The sequence below is a fragment of the Trichechus manatus genome, unplaced genomic scaffold (genome assembly GCF_000243295.1).
Source record: "Trichechus manatus latirostris isolate Lorelei unplaced genomic scaffold, TriManLat1.0 scaffold00001, whole genome shotgun sequence".
NCBI lineage: Eukaryota > Metazoa > Chordata > Mammalia > Sirenia > Trichechidae > Trichechus > Trichechus manatus.
The window spans coordinates 33,136,489-33,153,177 of record NW_004443937.1 but is presented as its reverse complement, the minus strand read 5'-3'; the positions used below and the strand labels follow the sequence as shown (position 1 = coordinate 33,153,177).

Genomic DNA, 16,689 nt, shown 5'->3' with positions numbered 1-16,689 from the left:
CCCCACTGTGCATCAGCTCTGTGCAACTGGCGCTTGTTTGAGACAGTTTTCAAAGAAAGTATGTTTGCAGTTCAAAGATAGGCAGGTTTTTAGTAAACTGTCGAAAGGATTTTTTCTTCTCCTTCACTGCTAGTGGAAAACTCCAAAAAGAAAAAGAGAGCGAAGGCATTCTCTCTGAGTTATATGAGAAGAGGCACAGAGCTAGGTTTCTGGGAATTCATTAATGGCCAAGAGAACCAGGGCTAGGACACTCTCCTACGCCATTCCAAATTAGGTTTTGCCATCAAAATACCCACGCCATTGCCATTGAATTAATTCTGACTCATTGTGACCCTACAGCACACAGCAGAATTGCCCATAGGGTTTCCAAGGCTGTAATCTTTACAGAAGCAGACTGCCACATCTTTCTCCTGAAGAACAGCTGGTGGGTTTGAACTGCCAACCTTTCCCTTAGCAGCCAAGCACTTAACCACTGTGCCACCAGGGCTCCTTTGCCATAAAAATAGTGAAGATGAAACACTAAAATAATCACGTGATAATTCAGATACAGGTTTTTGTTTATTTTTTAAAAAAGCAACTCTGTTTGCATTTTAATTCTTATTTCATGTGCTTTATCATAAAAACTTATGTTAATTCATAGCTTCAAATAAAAAGGAGATTCCATTTCAAGAAGGCCTCTATTTACATCAATTATAATGGAAAAGTGCCCTAATGGAGATATCAGGTAATAAGGAACAAAAACAACTAGAGCCCTTAAACCACCAGACAGAGGGTTAAGGCAGGAGGCTGAACCGGCAGTAATGTAGAGAAGAAAGCTATCCAGCCCACGAAGACCAGGAGGCCCTGTTTCTATACGGGACTCTGCACTGTAGTTTGTTCACACATACTACACTTCAGAGGTTGTATTTTACTTCTTGCCCTAATATAGTTTTTGCGCTGAGCTTCTGTTAAGGGTGATGAAGGGTGATGGTTGAACATGTTGAATATAAGTCAATGTCACTGAACTGCACATGCAAAAAAATGTTTAAATGGCAAATGTCTATCACATATATGTTGTTAGGTTGTCAGGTGCCACTGAGTCGGTTCTGACTCATAGCAACCCTATGTACAACAGAACAAAACACCGCCCAGTCTTGCGCCAGCTTCACAATCATTATTATGCTTGAGCCCACTGTTGCAGCCACTGTATCAATCCATCTTGTTGAGGGTCTTCCTCTTTTTCGCTGACCCTCTGCTTCACCAAGCATGACGTCCTTCTCCAAGGAGTGGTCCCTCCCGATACCATGTCCAAAGTATGTGAGATGAGTCTCACCATCCTTGTTTCTGAGGAGCATTCCGGCTGAACTTCTTCCAATGGGATGTAAAGAACGAACCACCTAATGCCATAGTTAAGGACTTCGCAGAAGGGACTGCAGACGTCAAGGCCACAAGCCCACAGGGAAAAGTTAAAGCTCTGGAGAGACTCTGGGAGGAAATTTAAGTGGAAAATAAAATCCTGACAAAACGGAGGCATAACTTTCTTTCTGTAATTTCTGATGACCCTGCCAATGAAAAACAAATTCTTCACTTTCAGAGCACAGGAATGTCATAATGACACCAAGACTTCAATCTAAAGTGAAAGAAGGGCCAGATCGTCATCTCTTTTCTGTCAGAGGAACAGGGAGCCTAAGTAAGACCTATAACTCCACGCTACACAGTTTAGGAAATTTCGCGAAAACATTCTATTTTTCCCCCCGTAAGAAAACAGACCCCCAGCTCCTTCTGTTCTTCCTGAGCTGATAGTGCAGAGTTCTCCTCAGCATTATTTCACGGTGAGCAGATGGTAGTATGAATTTTTTTGATAAAAAACAATCCACTGGCAGGGGTTGCTGAGAGGTCAGTAGAACCCAGATTAACAATTGATCAGCTCTAATGGAACATCATGGCAGTAAACTCAGAGCCGTGCACAGACTCACTACACCAGTAATGGCAACAGGGCTGACACTCAAGCTGTTTACAGACTTACGCTTAATAGCATGGAAGCTTTGGCAGCTTTCAAAGCCTCCGTCTAAGCAGAGACACAGTCTCCCATGCGCGTCCACTTCATCAAAGCCTTCTCTTTTATACCGGTTGCCGTCCAGTCGATTCGGACTCTTAGCAACAAAGCTCGTGTGGTTTAGTTTAACCCAAAGGAGACTTCACTGAAATCTGAGATCTGGAGAGTGAACGACACTGTAATATTGACAGATTATTTCAACATCTACCTTTGGATTCAGACCACAACTGGATCCTCTGAAATCTGTCTTGTACACACACAGAACAGGTGACAGAAAAAGAACTGGACTCTCCTTCCTTGTTCCCAAGGGAACAAAAACTATCACGCTCCAGAGACCCGTTTTCTTGTATCTATTTTGTTGGAGAGATGTGATGCTCACTCACGTTTACAGCCTCAAGTCTGACAAGGGGGAATCAGTGGTGCTACACCAGAGTTGTGCTATAAAGCTTCAATAATATGAAGGAAGTCAGAACAATCTCGCACGACAACAACAGCTTCAGACAGACAATAAAGAACATGGTCTCTAGGTTGCTGAGCTAAACCACAAAGCGGTTTTTTCTCTGCTGAAGATAAATAGTCCGCTAAGGCCAATTGTATCATTCCCTTCCCTGTCCCAGCCCACCTGTCCTTAGTAGACAATTCGGCTCAGAGGAACATTGACTCTGTGAGACTTAAATACCAGATTTTCCAAAACAGTCCTGACTTCTAATAATCTTTCTTGTTCTCCTGCAAACTCACTCCTTCCAGTTAGACTAATGGATCCAAACATTTGGTCCAGAAAAAAACAAGAACTAGGCGATGCTTTTATGTAAGACAGTCCACGGGTCAGAACCAGGAACTGTAACACTGATGTAGTGTTACTGTCTAACGCACAGTCCACATCTTCCCGGTTATCCCAGTACTGTTCCTCACAGAAACTTGTTTTTCAGGATCACACACTTCATTTAGCTGCTACGTACCTTTCATCTCTTTCAGTCTGGAACAGGTCCTCAACTTCTGTCTTTCTTGACCTTGACATTTCTGAAGAGGAGTCCAGATAGTTGCTTTATAGAACGTTCTTCAATTCAGATTTGTCTGATGTTTACATTCAGGTTACACATTTTGGGCAAGAATTCTACACAAGCGACCGTCTAGGTCATCACATGTGGAGACACTTGCTGTCAGTTTGCCACATTAATGGTGCTATTACCTTTGATTATTTGATTAAGGTGGTGTCTGTCAGATTTCCCTGTTGTAAAATTGCTATTTTTCCGTTTGAAATTAATAAGTGATTGTGAAGAGATACTTTGAGGCTGTAAATGTTCTGTTCTTCATCAAACTTTTACCCATTAGTGTTAGCATCCATTGATTATTCTTGCCTGAATCAATTATTACCATAATTTTCTAACTCCATCACTTCTTCCATTTATTAATTGGCATTCTACTGTAAGAGCTTTCCCTTCTCTTTTATTTATTTATCTATCTATCTATCTGTGTGTTTATTCATTTATTACCACTGTGACCTCACGGATTCTTATCGTATTCCATGTTATAGTCTAAGGAGATTTGAGTTTCTGTCATTTACAACCAGAATACTCCTGAAAAGGCTTCAGGAACTCCTGAGGAGAGTGCCACAGCTTCCCATGGCAAAGCATTCAAGAGATCCTTACAATCTTTGCACTTACAAAGATGCTTCCATTAAATCCCTCTGGCCCACTCCAGGAAGGATAAACCCTTTGAAGACTAGGCAAACTGAAGACAAGTATGGCTAGTAAAATGGTCCCTAGGACTCCATGGCAATGCCATGTGGCTGAAGGAAGGCAAAGTTCTTGCTATTCTGCATGCTCTTCTACCCCTTGTCTTGCAGCTTCTCTCAAATAGCTGGGTCAGCTTCTCCACGCCTCTCCCTGTGTTACCAACAGTCCTCGGAGCTTCTCCACCTCCCTCTGGAACCTCTTACACTTGGATATATTCCTGGCTCTGTTTGTTTCATACATTGGGTGCTATGCCTGCAAACGATCCCCAGATGATAGGCTTGATATTTCTGTTTGTCCCTCCATACCCATTTTTTACCCTTCTCTACTCAGCTTAATCCCTAAGGAGGCAGAAACATCAATTACATCAACAGGCTTCCAGTTGGATTTAGCCAACGGTGAGTACCAGCAAGAGATGAGGAAGCAGGAGAGTGATACTGGGGTATCTGCCCTCAACAAAAATTCCACCATTAACAGTTTGCACCACACTACCAAATATTCTCCATATAGCTATTCTGTGAAGGTTCTGGAAACCACTCCCTCCCTCCCGTTGTTCCTTCAGGCCTAGGAATCATAAAGGATCCCCAGTGTGGCTATCCCCAGGGTATGACACCATCACTTATTGATTTCTCTCAACCCTGCCCACAGGTTTGTAAATAGGCCCTTTTTAAATGCTCCTCAATTACTCCATTTGAGTGTGCCATCTTGTATGCACAAAAGATACCGATGGGAGTAATGAAAAGAGGTGCATCCACAGGAGAGAGATACAGCCAAAGATTGTCTTTGGTACTGCCATCTACTTTTTGTGCTTGAAGATTTATGTCTGCTTTTATCTTCTTCATTTTAATGAAAACACAGCAAATAAACACCATTCCTTAATGGTGACCACATGCCACTAGAAGAGAAATGTTCTAGCAAAGCGCAGAATTAAGGATCAAGATTTGCTCCTTGTATTTTTCTAGCAGTGAAGAAAAGCCATAGAACTGAACATGACAATGCAGATAAAAGTTCCTTCAAGTGGGATCCAAAGAAACCTGCAAGTGTTATTCAATTTACTCATTTCCTTTTAATATGCTTTCTATACATGCCAACATCAAAATTCCTCTCGATCAGACACAGGTGTGCCACGATCAGATGCAAGACGTACTGCAAGAAATGTATTAAACAGACATTCAAATACCAAGTCCGAATGATTTCATTTTTAAATATAATTAACAGCCAATTCAAGGTTAAAGCCATCACAACATTGCTTTCATTCGCTTGTATTTCAAAACGCAGCCCAGGGGATGGGAGCTGGACATCCTCTGCTATCTTATAAGTTTACTATTAAGAGCTCTGGAGATTATCGTCAGTTTACTGATTTAATTCCCTCAAAACTGGGGAAGAGTTCATAGAAATCTGGTTACATGCATGATGGAAAAGGGTTGAGAATCACTATCCTGCCTTGTCAAAAAATAGCCACATTCATTTCAGCTGTGCACCAATCTCTCACAAGCTTGCCCTTCTCTTCAACTGCTGAAACCTGGCATTCCTGCATGCCTGGTATCCCTCCATTGGCCATGAAGACACAGAATCAAAGCAGAATCAGTTACCTGCAGGTCGGCATCAAATTCGTGTTTCAGATGTGCTTCCTCTGCAGCCTCCACGAGACGCTAAAAAGACAGAAGGTGACATTAGGATCAGAAGGGTGGCTGACCCCACTTCTACAATGTGAGAAGACTGGCGTTTCTCCATTGCCCCAAAATGACAGATTCTATCACGGCAGGATCTATCATGTGACCTGGTACCTTTGCTCCCAAGAAACTGAAAATAATCACATCAGTGTCAAATTTAGCTCTTAAAAGATCCAGGGGATCTAGATATGGGGTGGACTGCCTATCGTGAAAACAATATACTTAGGTCTTCATCATTCATTGATTAATTCTTCCAACAAGTATTTATTGTTATGTGTGTCTGTGAGAGCACTTAAGTTTTGCACCCCTTTTCATAACAATTCAAAGACACTTGCCCTTGAGGCCCAATGCTGATCCCAGAATCTACCTAGAACAATGTATTCCTGAGGTACAGAAGGCCCTTGGTCAGTATTTACTGAATTGAGTCCAACTCTAAGTGGTCAAACTTTCTTTCCCAGCGGTTTGGAAAAGAACACTTATTTTAATTCCCCCAGTCATTCAAGGTCAATTAAGTCTGAACCCAGTTCTACTTTGTAATTATTAGGTGATAGTTATTTGCATTTAATGGCACATCAATGCCATTTTGACAATCTGCATAACAATAAGAAAATCACTGAAATTAAATCAATAGCAGTACCTACAGAAACACAACTCTTGCAGTTCTGTTAGCCAAGTAAGTTCAAACAACTTATATTCTTATGAAAACAATTTCATGACATGTCTTCATTTAAAGATAAGCAACTATAAAAATAATTATTTTAATTTGAATTTGCCAACAATATTTCCCATCATGAAAATATAGGCAAGAGGATATTGCGGAAATGTCTAATTTAGTGACATAATATTTCATTGAAATTTCATCAAACCAAAAGCAAAGCCTTTAGATCCAAGTAAAAACTGAACAATTTCTCTTTTTCCGTGGTTACTCTTGTACCTTATGATGGCTTTAACTTGCTTTTTCTTGGCATAATACAGACCTGTGTTTAATAGTTCATGTTTGAGAAATGATGACAGAGAGACAAATGTCCCATATCATAATTATTAAATTGGACATGAAAATGAAGACACTGAAATATATTTGGGTAACTTTACCAAAAACCGAACCAGCTGCTTTTGAGCCAGTTCCAAGTCAAGGTGATCCCATGTGTTCCACAGCAAAACTGTACTCCATAGGGTTTTCAAGGCTGTGACTTTTCAAAAGCAGATCACCAGACCTTACTTCTAAGGTGCCTCTGGTAGGTTCAAACAACCAATCTTTCAGTTAGCAGTCAAGCACTTAACCGTCTGTGCCACCCAGAGACTCCTGGGTAACTTCAACCCGTTGCTGTCGAATGGATTCCAACTCATAGTGACCCTACGGGACAGAAAACAACTCCCCCATAGGATTTCCAAGGTTGTAATCTTAACAGAAGCAGACTGCCACAGCTTTTTCCCGCGGAGCAGCTGGTAGGTTTGAATCACCAACATTTCGGTTAGCAGCCAAGCGCTTATCCACTGCATCACCAGCACCAGGGCTTCTCTGGGTAACTTCAGGCACCAGTAATATAGAGAACTGAAGTCCCCTCTCTCCATAGGACATACCAAGAAAGAGAAAGGCCAGCCAGAGACAGTTTAGTTCACAGACAGGAATCTGAGCAGAGTTGGCACATCACACTCCCTTCAGAGGATCAGTAAGGGGACCATCTCTGGTCAAAGACGAGACTTATCCCAGGAGAACATTACAGGTCAGAGCCGGAAGAGCCAGTTCTAATTCTAGCCAGATGCTAGCTAACCAGCTACAGTTGTGAGATCTTGGACAAGTTCCTTCCCTTCTCTGGGCCTCAGTTTCCTCATCTGAAACACATAAAGAGGTTTTCCTAGCCCGTGGTTCTCAAAGTGCAGCCCCTGACAAACATCAGCTTCACCTGGGAACTTGTTAGAAATGCAAATTCTCAGACTCCTTCCTAGTTTTAATGAATCAATCAGAAAATCTAGAGTTAGGGCCCAGCAATGTTTTAATCAGGGCTTCGAACTGATTTGATTTTGCTTTGAACGCCTGGTGATAATTTGCATTTCCAGCCCCAGATACACTGAATCAGAATCTACATTTTGACAAGATTCCCCATATGATTCTTATGTATAACTTCCTGGGACCTTGTTAGACATGCAAATTCTCATCAGGGGTTCAAACCAGACTGAACCAGTTCAAAGCCCTGATTTTAATATGCCCTCCATGCTATTATAATGTCACTAAAGTTTGAGAACCACTGGATAAGAACAGCACGCATCTCAGATCTCACTTCATTCCTGATGCCTTGCTTAACGAGCTCCACCAGCCCTCCAAGGTTTCTCTCATCTATCTTTTCAAAATCTGTGTACATATGTATTTTTACTGTAAGACATCAAATTCTTAAAGAAGACAGGCATGAAATGGAAGAGTGAGAAACAGAGAAAAAGAAAAATAAGGAGAGACACCATCTATACAGATTGAGTACACTGGCTCCACCCTTTCACTGAATCACGGTCTTCTTGTAATCACCCTAGTCAACAAAGCTTGCCAGCCTCCCAGGATCCCATGATACAATTTGCAAACATATCAATGTGGACCCTGGCAGATGAGTGACAGGCAGTGATATAAGAAATCCACGTGTTTCTGAGAGCTTATTCACTTTATCTCTACAACAGAGTTAGAATTTCTATGCATGTATCATGAAATTGATTACACATTGAGCTTTACAGTATATATAAAAATTATGCATTTATGAACATTTATATTATCATAAAAAGTTATGCATTGTGAGCATTTATTTACTTAAACACATAAAAGTTTTTTTTTTTTTCTTTAATGGAGTCCCTTAGTGGTGCAAATGATTAACGTTTTCAGCTGCTAGATGAAAGTTTGGAGGTTCAAGTCCACTCAGGGGCACCTCGAAAGAAAGGTCTGGCAATCTACTTCTGAAAAATCAGCCACTGAAAATCCTATGGAGCACATTTCTACTCTGACAAGTTTAAGGTCATCATGAGTCCGAACTGACTTAACAGCAACTAGCTATTGGCTAAGTACTCTGGCAACCCAGAGAAGAAATGTTGATGAAATGTCCAAATAAATCAAAAGATAAGAACAAAATAAAATTTCACAGTGACCAAGGCTGATAACATTGAAGAAAGCAGAGAATTGGAAATGAATGAACAAAGCAATGTAGGACCAGCAAATAAAAGAACAAGATGGAAATAATAGGTAAGTTGAATTATCATGAAAAAGCAGAGCATGTAGTATATTTCTTATATAACATATAACATATTGCATTTATATAAGTACATGGTATTCTTAATCGCCTCATATGCATGCGAAAGCTGGACAGTGAATGAGGAAGACCTCAGAAGAACCGATGCCTTTGAATCATGGTGCTGGCAAAGAATACTGAATATAACCATGGACCGCCAGAAGAATGAACAAGTTCAAAACAGCATAAAATTTATTTCCACCACAAACACTTCATTATACAAGGTACGGGGCACAAGAAGGTAACACATCGGAAGCAATTAAATAATACTGTACTAACTACTAAGATTGGCCAGAACACCGTGCGCTGTGCCGAGTACAGTACGAGAATTTGACCCTGGGAGGCAGTTTTTAGGATCCTTTCCAAGTTAATTTTGCTGCATACCTTTAAAAATAAACAAACTTGGTTTATCTCACACATTTCTCATTTCCACAAAGATATTTTCCTATCATGCTCACCACAGAGCTTTAGGAAACATGATTCAAGAAAAGATAGAAAACCTACAGCTGCACATACTATTTGTTTCATCGGAGGCAAATAAACACTTTGGAAAGGGGCTCTTTGAAAGGATGCACCCTTCACAGAGTCAGTCATGGGGTTATCCCAACCTGCCTTCTGATGCCAATGAGGGGAGCTAAATTTCTGGGAGAATTCAGGGGAAACCCCCAAGAACAGGCTCTGCTGTTGAGCACGATGGTAAATAACATGTTAAGAAGCATGCCTGAAGAAAGAACAAAAGACAGCTGATCTTTCTTCTGAGGCACTCTCATAAACATAAGCGAGTTAACAGGAGTGTTAGTTAAAAGGGAAACCATGTGCCATAAACTTACCTGAAACAGAATCCCAGGGACAGAAGTGCCTACCGTTAATAAAATAACAATTAATGAAATTTACCAAAGTCAAGATCACTCAGCCTCAAACTCTGATGCTTGCCAGTAGAAAACAGCCTATATAATATCTCTTTCTTGAAAAAATATACTTATCATTTAAGTCAAACGAAGAATATTTTATTTTAAAAATAAAATGAAACTTGCAACTAAGAAAAATCCATTTAAATTTGTTAATATTTAAATTCTTATATAAGAAACTACCACCAAGCCTGGGGAAAACTGTTACTCTATTAAACCTACTAGAAAGGCAGCATAGTTTTAATAACAGGAAGCTAATTTTCTCTCATATGAATTCCCTTTCTCAATCCACAGATGGGATTACAGAATCATGAATGTGGTTTTTAATTAAAATTGAACACTGGAAATAAACATGGCTTTGAATTCTCCAGTATTCAAAACTGAGCTCTGAGGTAAGGGAAGTCAGTAGTTTTACCCAAAGATCTTTCCCCCTTTGGTGCCAAAGTGTTTTCTTACTCAATAAAAATGATACCAATATACTGGACTATACAACCTGGCCTTTCAGTAAAGCACCTACAAGCTAAAAGGCTGTAATTCAGGACTGGACGTACATTTTGACTTTTTTGTATTTCCAAACAACTCTACCCTTTTAGTGAAATAAACACAAACAAGAGCTATCTTTATAAATAAGAAATGTTAGATGCTATGGACCATGGATAATATTTATAGCCATGGTAAAGGCAAAGCTGTCGAGGGGAATAGCAGAGATATTAAATCCATTTCATTTAAAATCATATCTTATTTCCTGTACAACACCACAGAATGGACAGTCTCTCATTTCCTCCCCTACAACACTTAAGTCAAAACTGAGGTTAAAGACATCGTAGAGGCCGAACTTTCCGTCACGGTCCAGAAGAAGAAAACAGGACACCAAGTCAAAGTAAAAAACTGGATCAGAAAAAGAAAACGGTCTTTCTGGTTCTACTTGTATTTTCTTTGTTGTTGTTGTACCTGGTCATTTTAGCTTAATGGAGAAAAGACGGAAAGAAACATGTGAAGAGACATGGGAAAATGTGATCACACAACCAAAGGAATGGACCACTGGACGCCTGCTGATTCTATCAGAAGCAATAAAGTGTATATAAATGAACTTCTTTAAAATAAATATTTCTAAAATGGTGATGGGAGGCAATTGTGGAAGAAAACCCTTAAAGAAAAACAAATGTAAAAACCATATGGAGGAGCAAAGAAAAAAGTTATTTTTATTTCTTATGTTAAAGCTAAAAAGCTTTGGCTTGTAAACGGCATGGTGGAATTTAACAAAGATTTCAAAGCACTTAATATGGTTAGTGATTTTCATTCAACTCTTTGTAACAACACGTTTAAGACTTAAACCAAGGCTTGTTATCGCCATTTTTCTGGAATGAATAATTCTTTCTCAAGTAAGGTTTAGGCTCAGCTCGGGGGACTCTGAAGAAAATTTATGTTCATTAACCTGGATTTGGGTTGCACTGATGACTAACTTGGCGCTAGCTACTGAATTGTCATTATCACCACAGTCAGAGATCACATGACTCTCCCTTCAATTCCACAAGTTGAAGGAACATGTAGAAAACAACCAAGCTGAGGAATCTACAAGTAGTAATAATTACTATCACAACCACTTTCAGTGTGGCATGGTTCATCTTTTTTCTTAGATTCAGTGACTTTCATTTTAAGGGCTAGAGTTGGGTGGAGAAGAAGTTACTTCTTTTTGCAAATCAACGTGCACCTGGGGCTAATGCTATCCTAGCACCATGCTGCCCGGCAGGACTTCAACTCAAGACACTGACATTCTACAGAGGTGAAGACAGAGAGGGTATGGGTCCTGTCCACACTCACAGATTTCATTCTCAATAGATCCAGAAACAAATGAAAATTCTCTATCCTCATTAGGGACCGTTAGCACATCAAAAGATATCTTCAAGAACCTGGACAAAATGAGGTTGAGCACTCCCACCCAGGACTAATTTCAAACACTCCTCTCTTGTATGAAAAGTCAGAAACCATCAGATTAAGAGCCACTGATTTGAGAAAACAGAGGAAAATGCTTAAATCTACATTCTTATTCCTTCTGGGATTGAAATCCCTTCCCTTTTGCTCTCAGGATAGACTTTATTACAAGGTTGCCAGTGTACATTAATCTTTGCTGCTTTTGAGTAACTAGATGGTGACTATTTCCCAAAGTGTGGGGCTGGTACCACCCGTGATCCATGAAGAGGTATGAGGTGGTTTACAGAAGAGTGAGGGACACACACGAGGGAAGAGCCTACTTTAACACAGAGGGTTAAGCGCTATAATTGGGGAAACAGGAGCCAAAGAATGTTGCTAGGTTGCCAAGGAAGCTTCCCAGAAGAAGTGACATTGAAGCTGAGCCTGAAAGGAGAACAGCAGGTAGCCTGGGGAAGGAGAGGGACTGAAAGATTGTTTCAGCCAACGGAAACATTTCATGCCATTCATGCAAAGTTTTGGTGGCAAGTAAATGTTCTGGAAACAGCAATTAATGCAGAATGGCTATAGCTCAGAGACCTATACAGAGGCCACATCGATGACTGGATGACTCTCAGAAACCAAACTAGGGAAAAATAACGTGGAGAAAGGGACACAAGTAGACAAGAAGAAATCCAAGACATCCTTCCCTCCCACCCTAAGAAGTGCTGGAACTGCAGTTAGAGTCATATCTGACAGCTTAATAATATTCAGTAATCCTTATTGATACAAATGTTTTTACATTTCAATTCCAATAGGAACGGCACATATAAATCACCAACTAACAAGATGATCGTTTCTTTAAAGAAAAACAGCTTTTAAGGAGCCTTCATTATTTCTTTGTTCCTGTAGAAGAAATAAGCTTTGTTGTACACGAATGAACACTTTGTATAAAATGACCTTCTGCCTGAAAGCTGCAAAGATTGCTTCTGCTTTAAAGATGGCAAACATTTCAAAGTGGTTATAAAAGCTAATCTATAAAGTTTCCAGAGAAAGCAGGTAACAGAACAATAGAGCAAACACATCCTGTGTGTACTCAGGGAGCTTTTCTTCCCTTCCCTCCACTTCTCCCCCTCCTGTTTGCTTCAGACTGTATGAGGCTACAGCAGCGTCTTTACAAGACAAAATACAGCTAGTGTTTACATCAGAAGACACGATCAATAACAAATTATCTTTGTTTCCATGGGAGATACCCGTTATCTATTTGAAGCTGATTAAATGAATACCTGTTATTACCGTGGATGGTCCATTTCCAACCAAAGCCATCTTATTCTACATCTAGGGTTGCATTTGCCAAAGTGCAGCATTTGCAAAGCTCTTGAAGATGGAAACTGCCAAACTTTGCTCAAAGGGCTGCCCAAGGGCCCAAGTCAGCTCAGGAGGTAGGATAAGAAGACAGCCTTATGTTTCAGCCCAAGTAATTTTCTCCAAATGATCTAGCATTTTAAAGAACTGTCTTCTGCTTATGTAGCCCTCCTGGGGGTGGTTTAGAGTTGATTACCAAAATCAAGGCTATTTAACCATAAACCTTCTAAAGTGCCCCCAGGACCCCTGAGCTCAGCCCATCAGTAACTATTTCCTTTGTGGGCAATGGAACTGTCATTAACTTCCTGATGGGATAGTCTAGGATAAGCAGGGGCTATGACATTAAGCCAGAATGAAAAATGAACATTTGTTTCCGCCACATGGGAACAGCATATTACTGAGGTTTCTGACAATGGTGAATAAAATTGTGTTCTAGTCCTTAATTGTATCTTTTCCAGGGCTTACTCAGAAGGTGTTATTGGAACCCACATTGGCAGAGCACTGAAGGTATGGCTGTATTAGCCAAAGAAGATAGGAACATCAGCTCCAGATAAGGTAAGGCAGAGCCAAGTTAACAAGGTGTTGGTCCTGGTGAGAAGGCTCATTCTACAGAGAATTTCCATTCCTCGTTGTAGTATTAAGTTTCCCACCACTTTGGTTCCATTTAACATAACAAGTATTTACTGAGAACCTTTAAGGTAACCAGAACTGCACCAAGAACTGTGTGGGACCCCAAAAAACAGATGACTTAATCTCAGCCCTTCAAGAAGCTTTTGGTCTTTTAAATGTTTTGGTACAGTACAATCAGAACAGGTCTGAAACCCAGTGATGAGGGTTTGAATCGAGGTTTTCCTCCTCACTAGCTGCTTGACTCCAGATAAATCTTCACGCCTCTGAGTCTTGGTTTTCTTATCTGATGAAATGAAGTAATACCATCTTCCCTCTGTACCTCAGTGTGTGAATTTGATGAGAATGTACACAGAAAACATTTCCTAAAGGGTTCCACACAAGTGTAAAATATTACTCTGAAGGAGGCACAGGAGGAGACAAGATTTTCCGGCATAAAACAGCTTGACTGGAACAAGGGAACTTCACAGTCTGTACCTCCCACGGCAGACTCTCATACGGGGAGAACTTGGAACGGCTCTCCAAGTTCACAGTTACATGGAGGTTATGTGAAAGTGAGTTCTGCTTCCAGGGAAAGGACGCCAAACCTTGTGTTCTAAACACAAGGCTGTGCACCTGCTCCTAAAGGACTCGTTGTCAGCATCATCCACCACCTTCTTTAGTCCTTCCCTAGCTTCAGCGGTCAAATCTGTGATCAGTGAGGTTGAAAATGGAATGAGCAAGGGCCTTTATCGAAAGGTTTGACGGATGTCCTCAGAATGGCACAAACACAGAAATTAAGCTGTTGGCCAAAGCAAGCTCCTTTGACAAATGGCACTTCTGAGACACTGAACATGGTGGCAAGGGTAACAGGCAGCTCCTAGCCCCCAGGCCCTAACCATGACCAGGGAAGGGAATTTTCCTTTCACCTTGAACATGGAATAATGCAGAACAATTCCCATGTCCATTCAGATTTAACCTTCTCAAGATGGGTTTTTATTAAATTTGATGCAGGGAAAATGCTGTTCCAATCCCCACTTTGTTCTTCTCTTCCATCCATCCAGATGTTTACCAGGCAGCTTCAGTTTAGAAGAGAACATACTGTGCTGGTCCAGAGAGCAGGCTCTGGGGTCAGACAACCTGAATTTGAATCCTAGCTCTAGCACTTTCATGCCAGTACCCTGAGCAGAAGTTCTTGGCACACAGTAAATGTCCATTAATGTTAGCCCTTATTACTACTGCCAATGATAATGAGGATGATTAATCGTGACAAAAATTATTGTAGGGGTTTAGGATATGACCATAACCAACACATTCATAGCTCAGTTGCGGTGGGGGGATAGGCAAGTAATTAGACAATGTATGTGGACTATAATACGAGGGCCACACAAGATGATGATAACAGGGAACATTTACTGAATTCCACACTTCGTATGTACCAAACTGTACTTTGGTCAATTAGTTCAGTCAAAAATTCTCACAACCACCTTATAAAGGAAAACCTAGGTATCATCCCAACTTTACAGATGAGGAAATCAAAGGGCAGAGAGGTTAAAAGTGTTATGGAAACTCAAAACATGGAGCAGACAACTCTGCAAGGGCATGGGAGACCTGTGTGTAAAAGGTTTCACAAAGAATGTGACAGTGAGTCTGAGTTACAGGATGACTAAAAGTGAACCAGGTGGTCAAAAGAAATGATGAGGAATGGTCCCACCCAGAAGGACCAGCAAAAGCTCCAAGGTAGGAGCCTACTGTGTTTGCATGGAATGGGGAGGGGGAAGGGTGTGGGGGAAGGTTGTGAGGGAAGAGTGTGGGGGAAGGTGTGGGAGAAGGGTGTCAAAGGCAGGCAAGTGGAGTTCAGGCGAGAAGGGCTATGCTGGGCTAAGTGGCACTGTGTCCTATGGACAACTAGGATGCTGAAGAGGCCTGACTGGGTGTAAAAGCAACATGATCAGACCTGAACTTGAATCCTTAAAATTAATCTGGTAATGGTGTGGAAAAAGAACTAGAAGGGGATAAACCTCAAACAGAGAGAGACTGAAGCAGGGAGACCACTTTAATGCTATTTATTCGACAAATACGCCAATCCATTAGCAAGTCCTGTGGTCTCTATCTCTAAAATATTCCCCATGTTTCACCACTTTCCTCATTGCCTCCCGTTATAACCCTAGTCACAGCCACAGTCATTTCTCCCAGGTCCAGCCTCCTAACTGTTCTCCAACTTCCACTCTTGTGCCTATACCCCATTCTCTATAGGGCTTCCAGAAGGAGTTTTTTTAGGAATAATCCTGATGGCATCACTCCCCTGTTTAAAATCCTCCAATGATTTCCCATTAATCATGACCATGACCCATTAGGTCCTTCACGGTCAGGCCCTGAACCCTCAGCTCTACCTCCTCCCCGACTGGCCCGAGACCATCAAAAGCTCATCCCTGCCACCCTTGCTGTTCTCTCGGCTGAAGATGCTCTTCTCCCACATCTCATATATTTGCACCCTCATCAGTTATTCCTCAGCTAAAATGACTTCTTCTCAGAGATGCCACCCCCAGCCACCCTAACAAAACTGAGACTTCCTTAGTGCTTAAAACAGAGCTGAGCCCGCGGCCAGGGCTCAAAATACAGTCATTGAATAAGTTAAACAACACCTATCACTCAACCTAGTGTACAGGGATTCATTGTTAAAATTCGGTAACTTATTCAACGTAAATATTTTAAATATATTACAATTTTTAACTATGTTTTATCATTTTTTCATAGCATAACATACCTGGAATCTTAGGGGGGAAAAAAAAACAAAAACAAAACGAAATAGCCTAGATCACTCCACTTTTATTTATTTATTTTTATTGTACTTCAGGTAAAGGCTTACAGAACAAATAGTTTCTCATGAAACAGTAATACACATATTGCTTATGACATTGGTTAACAACCACACAACATGTCAACCCTCTAACTTCTCAACCTATTTTTTTTGGTCAAAATACACATAGCCAAAGATACACCGTTTCAAAAATTTCTACACTCACAGTTCAGTGACATTGACTACGCTCTTCCAATTGTGCTCTTATTCTCACTTAAGATGAAGGTTTACAGAACAAAAGAGTTTCTCATTTAACAGTTACTACAAATGTTGCCCTATGACAATGGTTAACAATCTCACAACACATCAACAATATCCTTACTCAACCTTGGGTTCCT

The 16,689-nt window shown here is 40.7% G+C and overlaps 1 protein-coding gene across 1 annotated transcript in view; it reads right to left on the bottom strand.

The window, feature by feature from the left end:
* Positions 1-16,689, bottom strand: part of CACNA2D3 (calcium voltage-gated channel auxiliary subunit alpha2delta 3) — a 1,058,385-nt gene that overhangs the window by 725,651 nt on the left and 316,045 nt on the right. The window contains exon 4 of the mRNA XM_004368627.2: positions 5,361-5,420. Coding sequence (XP_004368684.1) covers positions 5,361-5,420 — 60 coding nt within the window. The remainder of the gene's footprint in view (positions 1-5,360; positions 5,421-16,689) is intronic.